The sequence below is a fragment of the Trichosurus vulpecula genome, chromosome 2 (assembly GCF_011100635.1).
Source record: "Trichosurus vulpecula isolate mTriVul1 chromosome 2, mTriVul1.pri, whole genome shotgun sequence".
NCBI lineage: Eukaryota > Metazoa > Chordata > Mammalia > Diprotodontia > Phalangeridae > Trichosurus > Trichosurus vulpecula.
In genome coordinates, this window is record NC_050574.1 from 329,848,014 (window position 1) to 329,872,800 (window position 24,787).

Below are 24,787 nucleotides of genomic sequence, written 5' to 3' on the forward strand. Positions count from 1 at the left end.
TTTTTTGGTTAGATTTATCTAGTTCTGAAAGGGAAAAGTTGAGTTCCCCCACTAGCATAGTTTTATTATCCATTTTCTCCTGTAACTCATTCAACTTCTTCAAAAATTTAGGTGCTATATACCCTTTGGTGTTTTTATGTTTTGGTATTAATATGACTTAATTGTCTACAGTACCTTTCAGCAATATAGACTTTCCTTCTTTATCTCTTTTCATTAGATCTGTGTTTGCTTTTGCTTTGTCTGAGATCATAATTGCTACCCCTGCTTTCTTTGCTTCAGCTGAAGCGTAATAGATTCCCCTCCAGCCCTTTATCTTTTACTCTGTGTGTATCCCTCTGCTTCACTGTTTCTTGTAAACAACATATCGTAGGATTCTGATTTTTAATCCATTCTGCTATCTGCTTCTGTTTTATAGGTGAGTTCATCCCCCATTTACATTTATGGTTATGATAACTATAATTTCCTCCATGCTATTTTTCCTTTGTTTATTCCCCTCTTTCTTGTTTATTCCCTACCCTTTCCTTCCTCACAAGTGTTTTATTTCTGATCACTGCCTTCCCCAATCTACCCTCCCTTTTATCACTCTCCCCTGCCCCTTCTATTATCCTTGTCCCTTTTTACTTCCCTATAGGGTAAGATAGATTTCTGTATTCAACTGAGCATATATGTTATTTTCTCTTTGAGCCAATTTTGATGAGAGTAAGGTTTACCCCCCCCCCCCAAATCTTCTCCTCCATTATTGTAGCTTTTTCATGACTCCTTTGTGGGATATTTTTCCCCATTCACTCTCCTCCCCTCCTTCTTCTTGCAGTGTGGTTTTCTTTCTCACCTTTTTATTTTGTTTTTTGGGTATTGTCACATTATATCCACACCCCGTGTGTACATATACTAGTTCTAGTTGCTCTTATAGTAATAAAGTTTACTTTTTTATGTTTCCCTTGAGTCTTGTATATGGAAGTCATATTTTTTATTCAGTTCTTGTATTTTAATTACCAGTGCTTAAAAGTTCTCTATTTCATTAAATATCCACTTTTCCCCCAGAAAAATTATATTCAGTTTTGCTGGGTAGGTGATTCTTAGTAACTGCCTTTCAAGTCGCTGACCCTAGAGGAAGGATATTGTTGTTGATTGGCCCCAGGGGTGGGGCCCTGCCCTGCTGCTTGGTTGCTGTGGAAACAGGGCCTCTTTGCTAGCAGGCCCTGAAGGAGTAATCATGTTGCTAGTCTGCCCCAGGAGTTGGGCCCTGCTGCTGAGGTGCTATAGAAACTGGGTCTCAATGCTGGTGGGACAGGGTCTTACACTTGGCCCATTCTGGGTCAGGGCTTTACTACTGGTGAGCAGTGGGGTCAAGGCCTGCCTCGCGACTTGTGTTGGGCTGAAATTGCTCGGATGGGCCCTTGCTGAGCTGCATAGACTGCTCACTTGCCTAGGGGACTGCTGGTTTGCAGGAAGGCAGGGCTTGGCTGGGGTATTTCCCAAGACTTAGAGCCTTGCTGCCGGCCCCCTGCTCTGAGGCTGGCTGCTGCTACTCTTGGACCTCGCTCCCCTCCTGCCCCAGTGAAACAGACCTTTCCTGCCTTACTGGCAAGCTGCTTCCCTGCTCCTAGACCAATTCTGAGGTAGTTTTCTAGTTGTTTGGAGAGGAATTTGGAAGGGCTTCAGAGGGTTTCCTCCATCTTGGGAAGGGAAGTCAGGATGTGTTCTTTTTTTTTTTTCCTTATTTATTTATTTAATATATTTAGTTTTCAGCATCGATTTTCACAAAAGTTTGAATTACAAATTTTCTCCCCATTTCTACCCTCCCCCCCACTCCAAGATGGCGTATATTCTGGTTGCCCTCTTCCCCAGTCAGCCCTCCCTTCTGTCACCCCACTCCCCTCCCATCCCCTTTTCCTTTCCTTTCTTGTAGGGCAAGATAAATTTCTACACCCCATTGCCTGTGTATCTTATTTTCTAGTTGCATGCAAAAACATTTTTTTTTTTGTTTTTGAACATCTGTTTTTAAAACTTTGAGTTCCAAATTCTCTCCCCTCTTGCCTTCCCACCCACCCTCCCTAACAAGGCAAGCAATTCTACATAGGCCACATGTGTATCATTATGTATAACCCTTCCACAGTACTCATGTTGTGAAAGACTATTTTGCTCCATCCCAACCCATCCCCCTTTATTGAATTTTCTCCCTTGACCCTGTCCACTTTCAAAAGTGTTTGTTTTTTATTACCTCCACCCCATCTGCCCTCCCCTCCATCATCCCCCCCCCCTTTTTTTAATCTTCTTCCCTCTTCTTTTCTGTGTGGTAAGATACCCAATTGAGTATGTATGGTATTCCCTCCTCAGGCCAAATCTGATGAGAGCAAGATTCACTCATTCCCCCCTCACCTGCCCTCACCCCTCCTCCCACAGAACTGCTTCCTCTTGCCACCTTTATGCGAGATAATCCACCCCATTCTATCTCTCCCTATCTCCCTCTCTCAATATATTCCTCTCTCATCCCTTAATTTGATTTTATTTCTTTTAGATATCTTCCCTTCATTTTCAGCTCACCCTGTGCCCACTCTCTCTCTCTCTCTCTCTCTATATATATATATACACATACATATATACATACATACATATTGACTTATATATATATATCCATAAACATGTATATTCATATTCCCTTCAGCTACCCTAATACTGAGGTCTCATGAATCATACACATCATCTTTCCATGTAGGAATGTAAACAAAACAGTTCAACTTTAGTAAGTTCCTTGCAGTTTCTTTTTCTTGATTACCTTTTCATGCTTCTCTTGATTCCCTTTTCATGCTTCTCTTGATTCTTGTGTTTGAAAGTCAAGTTTTTTGTTCAGTTCTGGTCTTTTCACTGAGAGAGCTTGAAAGTCCTCTATTTTATTGAAAATCCATATTTTGCCTTGGAACATGATACTCAGTTTTGCTGGCTAGATGATTCTTGGTTTTAATCCTAGCTCCGTTGACCTCTAGAATATCGTATTCCAAGCCCTTCGATCTCTTAATGTAGAAGCTGCCAGATCTTGGATTATTCTGATTGTGTTTCTACAATACTCAAATTGTTTCTTTTTGGCTGCTTTCAGTATTTTCTCCTTGATCTGGGAGCTCTGGAATTTGGCGACAATATTCCTAGGAGATTTCTTTTTGGGATCTATTTGAGAAGGCGATCGATGGATTCTTTCAATTTCTATTTTGCCCCGTGGCTCTAGAATATCAGGGCAGTTCTCCTTGATAATTTCTTGAAAGATGATATCTAGGCTCTTTTTTTGATCATGGCTTTCAGGTAGTCCAATAATTTTTAAATTCTCTCTCCTGGATCTGTTTTCCAGGTCATTGGTTTTTCCAATGAGATTATTTCACATTGTCTTCCATTTTTTCATTCCTTTGGTTCTGTTTTATAATATCTTGATTTCTCATCAAGTCACTACCTTCCACTTGCTCCAATCTAATTTTTAAGGTAGTATTTTCTTCAGTGGTCTTTTGGACCTCCTTTTCCATTTGGCTAATTCTGCCTTTCAAGGCATTCTTCTCCTCCTTGGCTTTTTGGAGCTCTTTTGCCATTTGAGTTAGTCTATTTTTTAAGGTGTTGTTTTCTTCAGTATATTTTTCAGTATTTTTTGGGGGTCTCCTTTAGCAAGTCATTGGCTTGTTTTTCATGGTTTTCTTGCATCCTTCTCATTTCTCTTCCCAATTTTTCCTCTACTTCTCTAACTTGCTTTTCCAAATCCTTTTTGAGCTCTTCCATGGCCTGGGACCAGTTCATGTTTTTCTTAGAGGCTTTTATTGTAGGCTCTTTGACTTTGTTGACTTCTTCTGGCTGTATGTTTTGGTCTTCCTTGTCACCGAAGAAAGAATCCAAAGTGTGAGACTGAATCTGGGTGCGTTTTCGCTGCCTGGCCATATTCCCAGCCAACTAACTTGACCCTTGAGTTTTTCAGTGGGATATGACTGCTTGTAGAGTTTAGAGAACTATGTTCCACGCTTGGGGGGATGTGCCAGCTCTGCCACACCAGCAGTCCTCCTTACCCGAGAACCCCCAACCAGGACTGGACTTAGATCTTCAGCAGGCTCTTCACTCCTGCTCTGATCCGCCACTTAATTCCTCCCACCAGGTGGGCCTGGGGCCAGAAGCAACTGCAGCTGTACTTCTTGTAGCTGCCCCACCTCCGCTGCCCCAGGGGCAGTGGCCAAACTGGGAACTCCTTCCACTCCTGCAGCTTTTCCCACTAACCTTCTCTGTTGTCTTTGGTGTTTCTGGGTTGGGAAGTCTGGTAACTGTCGCAGCTCACTGATTCAGGGCGCTAGGGCACACTCCGCCCGCCTCCTGGTGTGATTGGTTCATGCAGCTCATGCTGGGCTCTGCTCCGCTCTGCTCCCAGCTCTGTGCACGATAGACCTCACCCGGAGACCATCCAGGCTGTCCTGGGCTGGAGCCCTGCTTCCCTCTGCTGTTTTGTGGGTTCTGCAGTTCTAGAATTGGTTCATAGCCATTTTTTATAGGTTTTTGGAGGGACTCGGCGGGGAGCTCACGCTAGTTCCTGCTTTCCAGCCGCCATCTTGGCTCCACCCCCCCAGGATGTGTTTTTAATGGAGGAACTGGGGCAAAAGAAAGAGGCAGGAGGGAAGAGTGACCAGCAGGAACCGTTGAGAAGGCAAGGATGAGGATAAGCAAAAGTAGTATGATGATGGTGAAGAAAACAAAGAAGAAATAAGGTAACAGAAACAAAAGTTTCAGAAAAGGAGAAAGAAAGAAAAAATCAAAGAGAAAGAATAGCAACTGAAGAAAAGACAGGAAATTAAGAAAAGGTTTGAAAAGCTTGAAGAACTTAAACCCAAAGAAAAACTAGCAATTAAACTGTGTCTAAGAAGAAGCAGACCTGAATTAACACAAGAAATCTTTGCTGTTAATAACCCATGTGTGGTATAGAAGCTGTGAATCCATTTTCTTTTTTAAAATTTCATTTATTTTATTCTGAACTTAAGAAATAAGCATTTCCATAACATAGATTGGGGGGGGGGATAATTGTACATGAAACTGCAAATCTATTAAATAGTGCAACTCGCTATTATTCCTTTTCAATTTATGATAAAGTTATCGTGTAAAACTTGTTTTTCCCCTTTTTTCTTCCCTCTCTGCATCTCCCCCCTCATGGCTACCATTAGACACAAATATGTATATATGTGTAAAACCATTCTATACACTAGTTCTTTCTCTGGATGTAGATTGCATCTTCCTTTATGTGTCCTTTGTAGTTAGTTTGGGTATTTATAATAGTCAAAATGACTTATTAGCTCCAAGTTGTTCTTAAAACAATATTGTTGTTACTGTATACAGTGTTCTCTTGGTTCAGCGCTTTTCATTTTTCATTATTTTGTGCAATTCTATCTTTTTCTAAGACCAACATCTTAACACCATTTACCAAAATAATATCAAAATGGATACATGGTCTAGATACCAAGAACATGGAATGTATTACTTATCAGACTTAATGGATAGGTGAACAATTTATGAATAAACAGGTATAAAGCATGTGAGGCGTAAAATGAATTCTTTTTCAAGAGATGACTTCATGGAGTTTGGAAAGTTACTAAAAGATAAAAATTACATAATATGAACCATCTCTATATTATGCCAATTTCTTGGAAGCATTAGTTTGAGATGTTTGTATTTCATTGGAAATTGATGGCTTGAAAAAGATTACCAATTCATTGCCAGTGTTATGCAGTGAAAAACAAGAAAAGCAAAGCCAATAGGAATGTTGTGCTTCCTGGAGGGAATTGAGATTATCTTGCAGACTTTGTTAGTTGCCATGGAGGACATCTGTAAGACTTTGAAGACTTTGTGTGACATTTCATCTTCTCCCCATTGTCTTCTGTTACCACTTCTACATGCAGCACCACTTCCTTTCCTTTCAGTTCTGCCAAATGCTACAATCAAAAAATAACCATTATAAAATCTTTTTTGTGTAGGTTAAGCCCTTGCTGATTAGGTATTAATGCAGTAGGGAACTTGGTTCTTGCTGACAAAAGGTTAAAGTCAGGAAACTTGGTTGCTATTGAATTACAGTAAAAGAAATCCTAATAATGTCATCGTTCTCTGGTTCCAGAGCAGCAGTCACTAAATTGGATACAGTACAAAAAACTGGATATAAGACAAAAAAACATTCTGCAGTATTTACCAGCAGCATTCAACAACACAGCCTTCACCACACCTGCTTGAACTATTTCATATCTTGTCAACAAAAGCGTTGTGCCTTAAGAGCTTGTGAGCTGCATTTAGTATTAAGATTGCTTTGTCTTAAGGTATAGCCTGAGGATTTTAAAAATATATTGCAAAGAAGACTACTTATTTAAGGATAGAGCGTCTGAAATGGTTACTAATTTGACAAAAAATTTAAATGGTCAAAACCCACCAACCTTGAAGCCACTTGAGGAAATAATGTCTCCATCATTGCATTTGACAAAACCCAACATGTAGTATTCCGAGTGTAAAAGCCTTCTAGTTCATATTTACCGGAGTATTTCTACAGATGTAGCTCTTAAGCGGGGGAAGGGGGAATTCTTAACCTGTTGTATTTACCTGATTTTAAATGTCTGAGAAACAAAACTTCCTTTGTTCTCCTAGATTGTATTAGGATAACTTTCATTGGGTTTTGGCATTTCCTTTCCTTTACAAAACATGCTTAGCAAACTGTAACAGTTACTGCAGTTTGGTAAATTATTAAATTAACAATTGTGACATCTGCTTTTATTAAGCAACATTTAATAAAATCACTATTGTGAAGACTTCAAAAAGAAAACAAGGAAGAATAAGTGATGAGGAAGTGAAACCACTCATTCAAGAACTTTGAAAGTGAAATAAGGGAGAGAAATAGATCTGTAACAGAGACGGCAGAGTCAAGCGAAACTTTCTGCAAGATGAGTAAACCTGTAGACATTTGATGGTAGAGGGCAAAGCTCCACTGCTGGAAAATAGAAATAGTTTTAGGGACTAGGGAAGACAAGGGTGGATGGGTAAACCTTGAAAAAAGGAGAGGAAAACTAGACGGTACTTGTAGTGACAGTGAAAGGAAATAGGCATGGTAGCTGTCATTTATAAAGTGCTTGAAGCTTTGAAACATATTTTATATACGTTATTTCATACTCATAACATTCTTGAGTTATCTATACAGTAGATGAGTAAACTGTGCAGACTAGCATAGTTAATAAGTGTATTACAGATGGAATTTGAACCTAGGTCTTCATAAAGTCTGGCATTTTATCTGTTCTGCCACACTGTCTCCTGTGTAAATACAAATAACTAAGGAGAAAAAGCTAACAATTGAAGGAATCTTAAAAGCCTCATGTTAGAGAAATAACACCTGGCTGAGCTTTGAAGGAAGTCACATTATCTGGAGAGGCTATGCACTCTACACATGGGGGCTAGTTTTGCTGGACTGTAAAATATGTTAAGGGAAGTAATGTAAAACAAGTCTGTAAAGATGGGCAGGAGCTAGATTGTAAAGGGCTTTTTATGTTAAAGGCGTTCATATTTTTTTCTAGAGGAAATAGAGAGTCATTGAGGTTTGTTGAGTTGGTTAATGACATGTCTAGAGCTGTGCTTTAGGAAGATAATTCTGGCAGCTGTGTGTTGGATGAATTGAAGAGGAGAGAAACTTGAGGGAAGGAGCCCAATTAAAAAGTTATTATGGGCAAAGCCAAGATGGCAGAATAGCAGGAAGAATTATAGAGAGCTACCCCCTTCACCCACAAATTCTTGCAAACACATGAAGTAAATTCACCAGACTAAGTCCCAGACTAAGAGGGAAATCCAAGAAAAAAATTTAACACCAAGTCATTTTTCCAGCCCAGGGAGACACTAGGGACAGCATCTGGTCAGGAGCAGCCAAATAGAGCACTCCATTGTAAGGGAGAGGCTGTGCGCTAGGGTAAGACAAGGTCCCAGACACATCCTGGGGCATCTTAACAGGAACAGGTACCAAATGGCAGTCTTGTTGCTTGCTACCCAGTTCTGGGTTGTAGATCCAGGGCTGACTGAGGAGGGGATCTGTGCCCAGGAACAGGAAGTTCAAAATCAAGAAGTAGCTTAGGCCCTGGGATCATAGAAGGGTCTCAGTTTCGTCCCGTAGGCCAGTCTGAAGCCTGCAGACAAATAACCAGGTCAGGAATCCCAGGCCAGAATGGAACCTGCATTTCTGTCTCTCTGAGCAACCAGAGCTTGCCAGATGAGAGTCCCACCATAAAAAGCTATTATGACAGGACCCCCAAGACGTAAACCCAGAAGAAGAAAATGACTCCAAGATATCTACAAGCAGAAACTCAAAGGAAAGCATAGCTTGGGTACAAGTTCACCTAGAATTCCTGGAAGAGAAGAAGCAAAAGTTTAAAAGGAAAAAAAAAAAGTTAAAATGCTTTTATAAATGAAATAGAAATATAAAACTTTGCCCAAACAACAAATTCCCTGAAAATTAGAATGGTCCAAATACAATGACTGTTCACAATGACTCCATGAGACAACCAGAAAGACTTAAACAATCAAAGCAAAACAAATGTCCTAGAAAACAGATCAAGAACAAAAAAATTAAAGAATCATTAGGCTATCTAGATACCAAGACCAAAACCAGAACCTAGACATCCTCGTTCAGGAAATATTAAAAGAAAATTGATCAGAACTTTTAGTGGAAAATGAAAATGACTCACTGGTCTCCTACTGAAACAAAACCCCAAATGAAAATTTCCAAGAACATTTAATCCAAAATCCAGAACTTCTTTATTTGTATAGAAATCTACTTGTATACCCTAATTACATAAGATAAGTTTCCCCTAACTTTCCTTTCCCTTACCCCTGCAATGTATTCTCTTCTTTTCTTCATTCTTTTCTTAAGGTCATTGAGATATAACAGAAAACCACTCCCAGGTCTTCTGCCTAATTAAACTTCCTCTGATGATAATAGGGTTCAATGAGGACACATCATCTCCCCTTACTAGAATGCAAACAATTCAAAGGTCAAAAGAAAAAATACTGCAAGCAACCAGAAAGCAAAAATCAAGTATAGAGTAGTTACAGTCAGGATCACATATGATTTAGCAATCACCATTATAATGGAGCAGAGAACTAAAATACCATAATCCAGAAGTCAAAGAATATAGGCTTACTGCCAAGAATAACTTAGAATATAATTAGAAAGGGGAAAAGATTAGCCTTTAATGAAATAGAGAACATCCAAGCATTCCTGATGAAGAGACCAGAGTGTATAGAAACTTTGAAGTTCAAATACAGGAGTTATTAGAAACCTAGAAAGGTAAGCATGAATGGATAATGATGAAGAACTAAGCAAAGATAAACCATTTACATTTTATGTGTTCCCACTGAATCCTCTCATCAAGGGCTATAGAGGAAGTCTAATTAGACAAAAAGCTTTGGAGTGGCTCTGCTAATATCTTGATCATCTTACGGAAATAATGGAGAGGGGAAGATGAATACATCACAGGGAAAGGGAGAGGAAAATTAGGGGAAATGATTTCATGTAAGTAGGGTGCACAAGTAGACATCTCTACAGATAGAGAGGACAGAGTAGGAGAAGCAGCTGACATTTGAACCTCACTTTCATCTGAACTGGTCAAAGGAAGGAAGAATATATGCACATGTTGGGTAGAGACATACATTTCACTCAACAGGGAAATAGGGAGTGGGAGGAGAGGACAAGGATAAATTATTGGTAGAGTAAGTTAAGGGAGGGATTAGTCCTAAATGAAACAAAGATGTGCATATTTATAGCCCTTTTTGAACTGGCAAAGAATAGGAATCAGAGAGTGCCTGTCAGATGGAAAGTAGATAAATAAATTATGGTATATGAATGAGATACTATTATTGCATAATACTGTCGTCCTTTAAGAAACCTGGAAAGATGGGAATGAACTGATGCACAGTGTAGTGAACAGAACCAGAAGGACAGTTTATATAGTGACAACAATGTGGTAAAGACAAACAGCTTTCAAAGAATTAGGAACTCTTATCACTGTAATGACCAGCCATGATTCCAGAGGACTAAAAATGACGTGCTACCCATATCCTAATAGGTAAAAGACTAAATACACAATGAAATTTAATGATATTTTTTGAAATGGCCAATGTGGAAATTGGTTTTGCTTGAGTATAAATGGTTTAATAGGGATTTTGTTCTTTTGTCCCCTGGGATAGAGGGTGGAAGGGAGAGAAGGTAGATTTTTGTTGATTAAAAAAAAACCAACTTTTTTTTTTAGAGGCTATTGCAGTAGTCCTGGTGAAAGGTGACAGGGGCCTAAACTAAAATGATGATTTTGTGAATAGAAAGAAGTGGAGGGATGGAAGAGATGTTTATAAGTAGAGTCAAATACCTGCCAAATATTTGGATATGGAATGAATGAGGGAAGGAGAAGAATTGAGGATATTTGAGGTTCTTGGGTCTGGGTGCCCTAGCTTAGTTGTTCCTCAACAAAAATAATAAAACTGGGGGAAAAGAGACCAGTTTCATTTTAAATATCCTGTAATGTTCATCTTATGACTCAACAGTTTCGTGTTCACTTTATTTACATCTAGAAATTTTAAGAGACAGCTATTGAGCATACAATTGAGCACTTGCTATGTATAAGGCACTGATAAATACTGTGTTTAGTATAAAGAAATGATTGCAGCCTAGCATTTTTTAAATTAATGGTATAACATATATCAAGTATGAATATAAAATGATGGCATTGTTTTTAGGTATCTTAATTCAGTTTTACCACTTATTTAAAAAAATAACAACAACAACAAGGCCTACTCCAGTTTATTATGGCATAGATCTGACCCTGAGTTCTTAAAGACAGTGCTAGCAGAGCACAAGATCTGGCAAGTTGTAAGTTACTAACCTGAGGTTCTTAACCTTCCCTGTGTTACGGACTTTGGGCAGTCTGGTGAAGGCTTTGGACCCATTCTTAGAATAATAGTTTAAATACACAAAATGAAGTACATATGATTATAAAGACATCCAGTAATATTGAAGCATTGATCCAAATATTTAAAAACCAAGTTCATGGACTCCAGGTTAAGAACCTCTATAGTAAAGGCTTTGAATATAGGCCTTGTGATAAAACACACTTCTATTACTAGAAACCCAGTCTAGTTGGGCTGGCTATACAGGTGATAAATTTTTGAGCCACAGTAGCTCTGAGACCATTTACTAAGTCATAGAGGGGTTGGTCTCCACACTAATTATGGTGGATGAGATCATAGATCTCCTTGATGAACTCATAGGTCCTTAATGTATCAAATTATAAAAATCAGCCCTGTGAGATTTTATTTTAATGGAACCAAACCCCAACAGTGTCAGCGAAAACAAACAGCACCCACCTCACATTCTCACTGTGGTATATTGAGTTTTTAATTGAGGGGTTATGTTTTAGGGACTGCATAATTGTGAATCGTTTCATAATAGCCTTTTTTGTTTTTTAGTAGTATTGCCCAAGTAAGCACAGATGAAATATTCATCAGAACCCAAGAAAATTTTTAAAAATTAAACAAAACTTGTATTTTTTGAAAGGTCTTAAACATACATTTCCACATTTCCAGTTATTTCTATTGCAGTTTTAATCCATTTCTTGATGTAGCAGATTGACAACTAGTCTGGAAGCTGACCAGGGTTTAAGTCCTGCCCTCTGACACATACTGTCTGTGTGATCCTGGGCAAGTGACTGACCCTCTCAGTGCTCCGGACAGCTCTCTGAGACAGTGAGTTGCATTGCTAGAAGAAGCTTCTTCTTGGGGAGTTCCCTGTAACAATGGAATCACAGGTCCCTTCCCATACATGTCCCTTATTGTATATAAAATTATGCATATATTTAAAAATTACTAAGATGTGTTGTGTTTATATCTACATCTATTCAAGGACATAACCAAAGTTTTTAATATGTTAATGTCCTGTGTTCTGCTGTTGGTTAAATTATGAAATTAGTTGTATTTTTAATATTGGGCTGTTAAATTTTTTTTAAAAGTTCTAGATATGGGTAGCTGGTGGCACAGTGGATAGAGCCCTGGGGTGAGGAAGACCTGGGTTCAAATCTGGCCTCATATACTTACTAGCTCTGTGACCCTGGACAGGTCTGCAAACCTGTCTGCTTGAGTTTCCTCAACAGTAAAATGGGAACCATAACAGCACTTAGCTCAAAGGGTTGTGAGGACCAAATGAGATATCTGTGAAGTGCTCAGCACGGTGTCTGGAACATTGTTGGCCCTCTATAAGTGTTTATTCCAGTTTCTTCCTTCTCTCTATAAAAATGATTAGAAAGTTAAATGACAGCCTTCCTTTTCCCTTGTAGAGCGGTTTGTAGGAAACATGAACTAATGCAGTATGACTTGGAGATGGCTGCTCAGGATCTGGCATCCAAAAAGCAACAGTGCGAAGAACTTGCAACAGGGGTGAGCATGTTTCATTTAGTTTATGCTTAAAAAGACTGAAGTTGTAGGCACTAAGCTTTGTTTAAAAAAAGCATTGTATATAGTTATCAATATACAGCTGCATTGCATCTAATATAAGAGGTTCTGCTTCAGAAAGAACCTCTTCACTTGTATATAATTTATGTGAGACCTTTTTATAAAAAAAAAAAGCTGAATAATTGGTGCTGTTGCTCAATATGGAATGGAAGAGAACTCTGTAGATGTTGCTTTGTGTGTTTACAATGGTAACTGATAACAGATTTATTTGTATGTTTATGGCAGCAGTGGGGGGAGGGGGTGAAGAGAGCAGCGGTAGGGCCCTCACTGATCCAGACCTGTGATTTTATCAATGTAGGGAATGCTCCTGGTGAAGAAACTCCCTCTTTGAAGCAGATTGGCAGTTGTGCAATTTATAGTTTTAGTTGCCTGGGCCAGTTTTATAGGAATTAATTTTTAGTTTGTCTTGAAAGGATTCAGTTAGTTACTCTAAAAGAGGAGTTTTTGCATATTTTAAAATTTTTTTTCTGTGAGTACTTGTGAAGAAAATTATTTTAAACTTCATGAGGGCAGTGACGATATCCTATTTATATAACCCTAGGGTTAACCAGTATTCTGTATGTAGTAGATGTTTTTAATAGAATTGGTATTAAACTGATTCATGGGAGTAAGGTAGACATTATGAGGAAAATCTTTGATGTGTTTTGTGCAACTCCATAATAATGGAATTCTGTAATAATACTTCATATTGGTAGATGATTTTAAAAGTTTACAGGGTAATTGAATTTAATTTTTCCATTAGCTCTGTCAGATGAGCAGGGCAAGTAGTATTATACGTATTTAAGTTTCCTCAACAGTAAAATGGGGACCATTATATTTTGGTCTATCACATTATATAATTTTGTTTTTAATATCATTCAGAATCAAAGAATGTCAAAGTGAGATGAGACTTAGTCATCTAGTCCATCCCTTGCCAAGTCCCAGAAAGGTGAAAGTGATTTGATCAGTCACACTGCAGGTGGCAAAGTCACTTCCAGGTCTCTTTATACCACACCCCACTATTCAACTTAGAGAGATTTAAATGTATTACCTAGAAAGCTAGGGTTAGAGCCCAATTCTTCTACCTACTAGTCTGTTGTTCTTTCCCCCAGGCCATGCAGCCCTTCATTAAAGGAGGGAACAGCCAGTGTGAATGGGCCAGGCCCTCAGTTTTTACCTGTAGTGGTGATGGGATACAGTGAGCCCTAGGTATATTCTTATCTGCTTCTTTTTGTGATTAGTGTGTGATGTGACATAGCTAACTGTAGTTAAGAGAGTAGTTTGTAGTGGTATGTGAAATAGGTAGTTTGGTTTGATTTAAAAAAAAAAAAACTGGGGAAAATCCAGGCCATTTTTGAGTAGATTTATTCATTCTTCTACCATGTAAAAAGAGAGGTCATTCCCTCACTAATCGCCAAAGAGTGGGGAAAAGGAGAGGAGTGAAGTATGAATTTAGGATACTCTCCTTTTACTACCTGTTGCCAAAGCTTAATTTTCTTGGCTTGTGAGTAGATGACATTTTCAGTCTGAGGTAAGCAAATTGAAACAAGTTTTTACCTTTTTAGTTGGTTTACATAGTTGGCTTTTAGATTACATCTGCTTTTATGTTATAAAAATCTTTTTAGATAACTGTAATTAAAATGAAAGGATACTTTTTGAAAGTATACCCACAAGATTTTTACTTCTTTGGGGGATGGGGAGTGGGGAAGGAAGTAGCTTCTTATTTATTTACTTACTTAATTGCTCTTAGACTGTGAGGACATTCTCCCTGAAAGGAATGACTAGTAAGCTGTTCGGTCAAGAAACGCCAGAGCAAAGAGAAGCCAGAATAAAGGTGCTAGAGGAACAAATAAATGAAGGAGAAGAGCAACTGAAGTCTAAAAATCTGGAAGGCAGGTAAAAGTGCAGAGAAATGTAACAGAACTTCCTTTTAGAAGGCATAAAATATTACTCACTATGGAGGTGATTAGCTTTCCACTGAGATAGCTTATTCAAAGGGGAATCCATGTAGCAGTGGGAATTAGAAGACATAATAGTTGAAGATCTCCTAAAAGTTTTGTGTAATTTACATACCTGAAAATGTGCACAACTTCCATGCTTTATAGATTTTGATGTCTTAAAGGATAAATATTGATTAAATTTGGCCATGAACGTTTTTATACTTTGTGACGTTTAATTGCCATCTGACTGGTTCTTCTTATTTTGCTTCCATCAGGTAATGAACTAACAGACCTAGACAACAGTATTTGTGTTTTTTATCTCCTCAAAAGCCAGTTCCTAAGAAATCAGAATCAATTTAAAGATGCTTTTATTGTTAGAATAAAAATGACAAATGCCATTCACACAAATTTTTAAAACCATTTTTAAAAAGCCATAGTCGTCCACAAAAACAAACATAGCACATGATAAACTCACCTCATTAAATGTTTAAGTATTTGCTTTATATACGATTGCTTGGTGCTGTAGGAATACAAAGATGAGCCATACTCATTTTCACAGAAAAGCTGTACATTTTCATATGACAAAGGGAAGCGGTTTATGTAAATATATCTACCAAGTTTGGGAGAACCAATTCAAGTAGCATCCTCTTACTTCCTTGAAAAGTACAATTTGAAATTGCTTTGCATGCTAAGACTACCTGAAACAGACTGACACACTGTAGTCGCTCAGTAAATACTTGTTGAATTATACTGTGGTAAAGCATATATTATTAAAGAAAAAGGTGTATCTTCACAGAAGTGAACTATTTTACCCAGTGATTTGAAACACATTCATAAAGTATAAACCAGAATAATGTAACTGATATAAACAGTCCAATTCACATAAGTAAGCACAGTGATGACCCTGCCTTAATTTCATTACAGAGAATTTGTGAAAGCTGCTTGGGCAGATATTGAACGCTTCAAAGAACAAAAGAACCATGATTTGAAAGAGGCTCTCATAAGCTATGCAGTTATGCAGATTAGTATGTGCAAAAAGGTAGGTCCATAATAGACCCTGAGTGAAGCTGCCAATTTGTAACTGTACATTTGGGGAGAATTTTAGAATCTCATTACATCTTAATGCTATTGTGATGCCAGAAGAATTCATTTCTTTGCTTTTTAAAGTCCAATAATGCCAGCATCTTTAAGTTTTTAAAATTTTATCTCATTTATCAAATTTTATAGACAGGTATCTAAGTGTTTTGTAATGTTTTCAGTTTGTAAATTTATGCGGAGGATCTGTCTAAAAACTTGTTGCACTCACAAATAATACTATTAACCTCTAGATGTATATATTTTAGATATTTAAGAATTTTTTTCACTAGAATGATCAAAATCTTGGACACTGCATTATTATTTCTTAATAATAACTCGCATTTATATGAAGTGTTTCAGTTTTCACAGCTGTTCTTTAGCATTTTCTTTTGGGGGGGGAGGAGGGAGGTGAGGCAATCAGGATTAAGTGACTTGCCCAAGGTCACACAGCTAGTAAGTGTCAAATGTCTGAGGCGCCATTTGAATTCAGGTCTTTAGCATTTTCAATCAGTGCTAAGCAAGGTGGAATTTGGCAATTAATTCATTGAACTTAATCCATAAGAACAGCCCTCCCCCCACCCCCTTCTGACCTTCTTTGGGGCCAGGCTTGGCCATTTCCCAACATTCAGTTTCAGTGGTTTTGTTGTTGCTGTTATTTCCATTTCTGTTGTTCTAGTCATTGTGTGTATATGATTTTCCTATTTCTGGTTACTTTACAACAGTTCATATGGCTACCCACACTTTTCTGTATTTGTCACTCATTGTTTCTAATGGCACAGTAATATTACATTGCATTCATACACCACAGTTTGTTTAGTCATTGCCCAATCAATAGACATTTCTAGTTGTTTGTTACTACAAAAAAGTATTGCTGTAAATATTTTGTTAATACTTTCTTTTTGTCATTGATCTTTAGGATATATGCCTGGTAGAGGACTCTCGGTTAAAGAGTAGAAACATGTTGTCATTTTCTTTGAATAATTTTAATTTGCTTTCCAGAAAGATAGGACAAATTCGTAGCTCAGCCAGCATTGCATTACTGGGCCCATCTTTCCTAGCCTCTCCAATAGTGACTGTTTCTACTTTTTGTCATTTTTTGCCAATTTACTGAGTATGGTTGTTTTGCTCTTCATTTCACTTATTTCTGATTTGAAGCATTCTTTCATATGATTGTTATTAGTTTGCATTTCTTCTTGTGAGAACTGTTCAAATCCCTTTGATAGCTTTTCTTTTTTTTAAATTTTTTTATTTAACATATTTGGTTTTCAGCATTGATTTTCACAAGAGTTTGAATTACAAATTTTCTCCCCATTTCTACCCTCCCCCCCACTCCAAGATGACGTATATTCTGGTTGCCCTGTTCCCCAGTCAGCCCTTCCTTCTGTCACCCCACTCCCCTCCCATCCCCTTTTCCCTTCCTTTCTTGTAGGGCAAGATAAATTTCTACGCCCCGTTGCCTGTGTATCTTATTTTCTAGTTGCATGAAAAAACTTTTTTTTTTGTTTTTGAACATCTGTTTTTAAAACTTTGAGTTCTAAATTCTCTCCCCTCTTCCCATCCCACCCACCCTCCCTATGAAGTCAAGCAATTCAACATAGGCCACATGTGTATCATTATGTACAACCCTTCCACAATACTCATGTTGTGTAAGACTAACTATATTTTGCTCCTTCCCAACCCATCCCCCTTTATTGAATTTTCTCCCTTGACCCCGTCCCCTTTCCAAAGTGTTTGTTTTTGATTACCTCCACCCCCATCTGCCCTCCCCTCCCACCTCCCCCCCTTTTTTTTATCTTCTTCCCTCTTCTTTCCTGTGGGGTAAGATACCCAATTGAGTTTGATAGCTTTTCTACAGGGGAATAGCTTTGGGTCTATATGTCTGTTAATTGTTGGTATTCTTGGCCCATCAGACCCTTATCTGGAGATATTTAATACAAAGATTCTTCCCCCAGTCAGCTCTTTCTCTAGTTGCTTAATTTTGTTCATGTAAAACCTTTTTAATTTGATGTATTTGAAATGATCTGCTTTATATAATCACTTATATTCTTGTTTGATTGGTAATTGACTTCCTAGCTATAGCTGTGAAAGGTATCTTCAAATTTTTTACGGTATAATCTTTAATTTATTCAATTCAAGTATCCACTTGGAGTTTATTGTAGCATATAGTGTAAGATGTTATTCTAAACCCAATATTTGCCAGAGCACTTTCTTCTTTCCCCAGGAATTCCTTTCAAATAGGAAGTTCTTTCCTATCTTGCAGGCCTTTCATCCTATGCAATTTTTTTTATCTTTCCATAAATCTTCCGTAAAGGATTCATTCAATGCCCTTGAGACCTTCCTCTGGTGTTTTTATTATTTCTTGGATACTTGTACAGCATTTAGACTGTATATCTCTTATCTTTCATGCTCACTAAATGACTGACTTACCTCATTTTCCAATACTACTTGTCTTTAATGTCTGTTATGCCACTTTTATCATGACTCTTTGAAAAAAAAATCATGCTTCTAGTTTTATAATGGCAGTTCTTGGAGTCCAAACCACTTGTTCCTGGCCTACGGACAGTGTGTGTTATGTATTAGAATAGGCATATTATGGGAGTTAGGACTTTCTGAAACTTTAGATATTAACCTAGTTTATTTGGATTGCTTTTTGATAATCTCTTGGCTCTCAGTGCAAAATCTGATAGACCAAGAGAATCAAGTACCTAGTTTTCAGAACCCTTTGTGGTCATCTATTTATGTTTCCATTTTCTTTTAGGGAATTCAAGTGTGGACTAATGCTAAAGAATGCTTCAGCAAGATGTAATCCTATAGAAATGAATTCCTCTTCAATCAAGTGCCCCAGAACAGAAGCACAAGTACATAATGGAGGCTTAAGTTGCTACCTGGTATACACAGAAATTTACAATTTAATCATTTGAGTAAATACAATGTTCTTTATGCTGATTGTAGTTGTTAGAATAGCACAAAAAGGAGATGTTTTAATGAAGATTAACATTGAAATTAAGAACTTAATGGTGATCCCCCCAAAAGTCCTTAAGTATTGTTTGAGAGGATTCTAAACTAGTAAAAGTCCCATTGTTAGGTCATGTTTATATGTCCTTTTAGCCCATGCTCTCTATAAATGTATAAAACGATTTAGAGAGTTTTTACTTAAGATGATATTCTTGAGGTTTACGCAGAAAAGATGGCCAAGTGGAAACTCACCAGAATGCTGTGGGGGTGATTTTTACTTGCCTTATAGCTGAGCTATTTGCTTTGACAAAAGTTCAGCAGAAACTTAGTGTGAAATCTAAGCTATTCCACCCATACCTCCTCAGCACCCCTGTGAGTAATGTATGCATACACTAGAAAATGCCTTCAACTTTGTGCTTCACCAGAATTTTGATATTGGACAAAAATTTTATACTGCCAACAAAGAAGACAACTCTTTAAATGAGTAGTGGAGTCCATTGTCATGAATTAGTAGAAAGCCTTTTAATCGAATATGTTAAATATAATAAGGAAGTTTCCAAATCATTTTTTCAAACCTGAGTAATGAGCCTAAATTAACCTGGCTTAGCTCTTGATACATGGTGTTTCAGGGTACAAGATGTAACATTTCAGTATATAAGATCTATATGTCAACAATATATGTGGTATCTTCATTATTAACATCCTTCTTTTATACTGCTTGGCTGTAATTTTGTAAAGGAAAAATGAATAAATTATATTGATTTTTTTTGTTTGGTTTTCATGATACAGTATGTTCAGAAGCCAGGCATCTTTATTTTTTGCTAGCTTTGCAGAATCTTAAATGTGAACTTGCTGTTTCTAATTATGTAAAATAACAATAATCCACTACTAGTTAGCATTTGACTTTTTTACATGTTGAAAATGTTGCAAATTGTTGTGGAAATTGCCAGACTTAATAAAGGAAAGAAGCATTGTGCTAATTTTCATATGAGATGTGTTAATTTAACAAAATGATTCATAACTATTAATACTTTATTTCCTATATCTTGGAATACGTTCCTTAGATTTCATTCTCCTTCACCTTGTGGTCTCTTCTCCCACTCGTCCCCAGCTGCTGGTGTTTTGTTTGTTTGTTTGTTTCAGTATTTCATTGTATGTAATTTTTTGGAACAAAATGTCTTAAAAATAAGGAGTTATACTGAAATGGGATTTAACGTTTTTTGTTTATTATTCTCTTGAGTTTTATGAAGGGTAAAACTGGTACAAGGAAAGCTCATCTGTTAGAAGATCCTCAAATGAACATTTTTGTCTGAGATAAGACACCCTTTCCATTTGACATTTAAAAAAGACAAACAGTAGACACAAACTAAAAACTGACAGCGGCCAAATGTATAGTGTATCTTTCTTATTCCCATCAGGTTTTCTTTAATTTGAAAAAAAGGAACAAAACTGTTCTTTTTAGCTCCATTCCAAATAAGTAAAATGAAATTCTTGAATATTTTTCAAATTTTCTATAAATAAATAGATACCTATCCAATAGAATGTCTTGATTAGCACCTTTTTTGCTCACTTTTTTACCTTGTCACCAAAAGATGCTGTGGAGTAGTTTCCCTTCATATTTTAAGGGACTAGTTTACTTTTTAAAATTGTGCAATTCAATAGCTAAATTTTTCCTAACCTTAAAAATTTCTTCAGAGGCATTTTGTGATAGAAAGCATTTTGATATGGTTACAGAAGAGAGATAAAAAAATATATAAATGCACTAGGCAAAATTCCTTCTAGTCTTCAAGTTCCATCTTTAAAAAAAAGTATTCAGGGGCAGCTAGATGGTGCAGTGAGTAGAGCACGGGCCCTGGAGTCAGGAGGACCTGAGTTCAAATCCAGCCTCAGACTTGACATATGTACTAGCTGTGTGACCTTGGGCAAGTCACTTAACCCCGATTGCCCTGCCAAAAAAAAGCAAAAAAAAATATTCATTTCAGTCTTTAGTTTTTTAATTATTTGGTTTAATTCTCAAAATTAAAAATAAAAACCATATATAAATAACAAGTGATTTTGAAGTCTTTTAAACTCATTTTAAAATAAATACAAAGACAACAACACTGCATCCCAACTCAAGTTTATGTGAGTCACTAATGATTGCAACATAACACACACCAAAACGAAGACTAAAGAATCATTTTAAAATACATGTGTTTTTAGGTAAAGACACACATTTGTTTTTGTATTAAGGACAAGGTTCAGGTGAAAGAGTATCATCCTCCTCCCAGTCCTCCAGGCTGGCAGCGTGACTTGTCACCCTTGACTCTTCACTATCCCTTAACCTTCCTATCCAAATTCTTGCCAAGGCCTGTTGATTTCACCCTTGTGATGTCTCTTGAATAAGCTCCTTTCTCTCCACTGAAACTGCCACCACTCTAGTGCAAGCCTTCATTTCCTTATGCTTGGACTACTGTAATAGCCTCCATTCAGTTGTGATTTTCTTAAGTGCAGTTTGAACCATGTCACCTCTCACCCCACCCCCTTAAACTCAAGTGAGTCCCTGTCACCTGCAGGAACAAATATAAAATCCTCTAGTGTTCAAAGCCCTCCATGACCACCCTCCCACATATGTGCCTTTCCAGTCTTATGTCTCTTAAACCTCCCCTCTTCCATTCCCTCCATGTACTCTTCAGTCCAGTGACACCGGCCTCGTTTTTGTTCTACAAACAATTGGCTCTGGGCGTATTCACTGGCTGTCTCCCTCCTCATCTCTGCCTTCTGGCTTCCCTGATTTCATTCTGGTCTCAGCTTAAATACCATCTTTTACAGGAACCCTTCCCCAGTCTTTCTTAATTCTAGTGCTTTCCTTCTGTTGATTGTTTTCTGTTTACAGCTTGTTTTAGTACATAGTTGTTTATATGTTGTTTTCCCCCATTAGATTGTGAACTCCTTGAGGACAGGGCCTGTCTTTTGCCTTTGTATCCCTAGTGCTTAGGACAGTGCTTGGCACATAGTGGGTTCTTAATAAAATTTTTTTTGACTGACTAAAACTTATTTGGGGACAGCTAGTGGCACAGTGGATAGAATTCTGACCCTGGAGTCAGGAAGACCCATCTTCCTGAGTTCATATCTCACGTCAGACGCTTAGTAGCTGTGTGACTCTCGGCAAGTGACTTAACCCAGTTTGCCTCAGTTCCTCATCTGTAAAATGAACTGGAGAAGGAAATGGCAAACCACTCCAGTATCTTTGTCAAGGAAACCTCAAATGGGGTCACAGAGAGTTGGGCACAACTGAAATGACTGAACGACCATTTTTAAAAAGTATGTAACAGAAGAACCAGGATTTTGCTATATAGAATTCACAATTAAATCTGAAATCTCCATAACACATGGCATTTCAGACTTTCCAGTCCCATGTTAGAATGACATTGAAAAGGAGTTTATTATTAATATACTGTAATTTTACATGTATATTCATATGCAGAATACCCCCAAATCCCAAAATTAAGCTATTTAAGCTTAAAACTGCCCTAAGACTTTTCATGTACCTTATAAATATTTACGTCATTGAAGGAAAAATCTTCTGCAACAGTTACTCCTGAAAAATGGACTAATGTCAAATGTACTTTTACAACATTTAAGAGTACTTTTTTCCTATCAAAGGATGTCTGATCAACCTAATCCATAGACTGAAAAACAATTACAAAACCAAGTTAACTTAGTTTTGGTTATTTTTATAGAGATAGTAATTCACTCTATTCACTGGCTTTTTAAATTAAAAGAATTGAACATTTATTAAAACATTCCCTTAGATTGTAAGCTCCTTGAGTGTAGACTGTGTGTGTGTGTGTGTGTGTGTGTGTGTGTGTGTGTACACATACGGTGACTCTGGATAGAGGGGGGCCTGGAGTCAGGAAAATATAAGTTCAAATCCAGCGTCAGACCTGTCCTAGTTGTGTGACCTTGGACAAGTCACTCAACCTCTGATTGCCTGACAAAATTGGATCCACTGGAAAAGAAAATGGAAAACCACTCTGGTATCTTTGCCAAGAAATGCCCCTCCCAAGAAAATGGGGTCACAAAAGATTGGAAACAACTGAACGATAGTACTTTATTTCTTATCGCATGGTACTTTGCACACAGTCCTATTAGTAAACATTTATTAAAATACATCTATGTAAGGGAAGGGCAAGAATGCAGGGTGCCAAGAAACCTAAGTGGAATGTGTAGAATACATAGTATTATTAAGTACATTAGAAGGTTGACAGAACAAAGTGCTATGAGAGGCAGTAGTAAGACCTGGGTTTGAATTCCAACTTAGTACTTGCTACCTATTTGACCATGAGAAAGTCCCTGACCTCTCTCTGGTTCTCTCCGTGGTTCAGTTTCTTTTATCTGTCAAGGAAGGATAAGAACTGCAACCCCATCACAGGGCTGTGAAAATCTAACAAGCTTTGGAGAAACTTTAAGCCTCTATAGTCCAATTACCCTATCCTCTACCCAAACTATCCCATCCCTTCCTTATCCCGCTACAATTTCACTTAATGTGGCTCACCCTTCTTTGACTATCTTCTCACTGGTGAGTTTCATAGTATAGACCCAAGAGGATGAGAAAGATATTCAGCTGGCGTTGATCTTTCCCTTATCTGAAGGCCGCCTCCTCTCTATGGCCCTTAAAGTCTGAGCCATGCACATCAATGCTTGGTGTTATACAGGCTTTGTAAGTCTTTGCCTACACACAGCTAGTAGTATCTCAGATGAGATTTGAACCTGGTTCTTCCTGACTCCAAATCTGACGTTCTAGCTACTCTGTAAAAACACTGAAATGGCCTTAAATGATGGAGCCATGGTAAGGATTGGAGTCTGGGAAGTGCTGTGATGAAAGCAGCATCTTACGGCAAGTCATCTAGCAGGGGTGTGTTGGATTTGAAGTGCTCTGCAGAGTATATAGAAAAGTAAAAGCTTTTTGTCAGACTTTGAAGCAGGATTCCTTGTAAGTACTGGATTTGTTAGTACTTAACAGTTTTCTGAGAAGTCATTTTCATTTCATGTGATGAAATGACAGAAAAGTGTTTGTGATCCAAAAAGAGTTTAATTTCAGATTTTGTCCTAACATCATGTGGGGTGTGGGTGTGTAAACGGGTGGGGAATGGGGATGGATATAAAGGCAGAGGCCAGTATCTGGGGAATGAATTTTAAGAGTCTTTTCTACATCATACTTCGAAGGCTACAAGTCACCAGGCATCACAAAGTCTAGTACCCACAGAGTAAATTTCCTAAGGCTTCCATCACACATCTATCCAAAGTGGAGCCTAGGGGCTGCTTAATCCTATAAACTCAAATAACTAAATTATTTCCCATAATGTGTCCCTGCTGCCTGACAACTGTCGGTGGGCTTCCTTAATCCCTCTTAAACAAAGCTCTCATTGTAACTAAACGTAAACCTGATCTACCTGCCCTTGCCAGCCCAGACCTAACGTGCCCTAGACACACTCCACTCCTTTCTACTCCTTTGTTCATCCTTGTCTATTTTGTCCCATGGAACTCCTATCACAAGCAAACTCCCCTTTCCTATAAGGGCTTCCACATCCTTGCATTAATTAAAATTTGCCCTTCCCCTAAGATACCATTTCCTTCCATTGAAGCTATTCCTCCCATTTCGATGAGAGTTGAAAAGAGTTCACCCTGCTTAACCTCTGCTGCTTTCAGGCCATTGTGACCCGGCAACCTATTTTCACCAGCCAGCTGGTGGTGCAGTAGATAAAGCGTAAGGCCTAGAGCCAGGAAGACCTGAGTTCAAATTCTGCCTCAGACACTTATTAGCTGCGTGACTCTGGGCAAGTTATTGAACCTCTGCTTCAGTTTCCTCAGCTGGAAGACAAACTGGAGCTAATAGCTGCTATCTCACAGGTGGTGATCAAATGAGAGATTTGTAAAGCACTTAACATAGTGCCTGGCACATAGTAGGTGCTTAATAAAGCCTTATTCCCCCTTCCCTTTTCTGAGGCTGATGCTTAAATCACCTTCTTTAATACCACCAGAACATTGTCCTGGCAAATCTACTATCCTTATCAGAACCTAACTCAGGCTTCACCTCTTTCCATTTTCTGGCTCGTCCTTGTCAACCTCAAGATCAACATTGTTTGCCGACCCTTTTAACTCCCTAGCTCAAGGTTTTTGACCTCAGCTAGTGAACTTCACCTCTGCTCCATTTCAGCAATACACTGGCATAATCACATGTCAAAAAAAAGTACTCCCCCTTTCATCCTCTGAAATTCCTCTCTCGGACTACTACTTCCTGTCCTACTTCTCGTCAGTCATCCTGACCTTGC

At 38.0% G+C, this 24,787-nt stretch overlaps 1 protein-coding gene across 2 annotated transcripts in view; it reads left to right on the forward strand.

Annotated features, from left to right (window-relative positions):
• Nucleotides 1–19,453, forward strand: part of SNX4 (sorting nexin 4) — a 96,943-nt gene extending 77,490 nt beyond the window's left edge. For both annotated transcript variants that reach the window (XM_036746028.1, XM_036746029.1), the window contains exons 11-14: nt 12,348–12,447; nt 14,252–14,397; nt 15,366–15,480; nt 18,277–19,453. In XM_036746028.1, the coding sequence (XP_036601923.1) occupies nt 12,348–12,447; nt 14,252–14,397; nt 15,366–15,480; nt 18,277–18,324 (409 nt within the window). In that variant the 3' untranslated portion in view covers nt 18,325–19,453. The remainder of the gene's footprint in view (nt 1–12,347; nt 12,448–14,251; nt 14,398–15,365; nt 15,481–18,276) is intronic.
• Nucleotides 19,454–24,787: the final 5,334 nt, after the last annotated feature.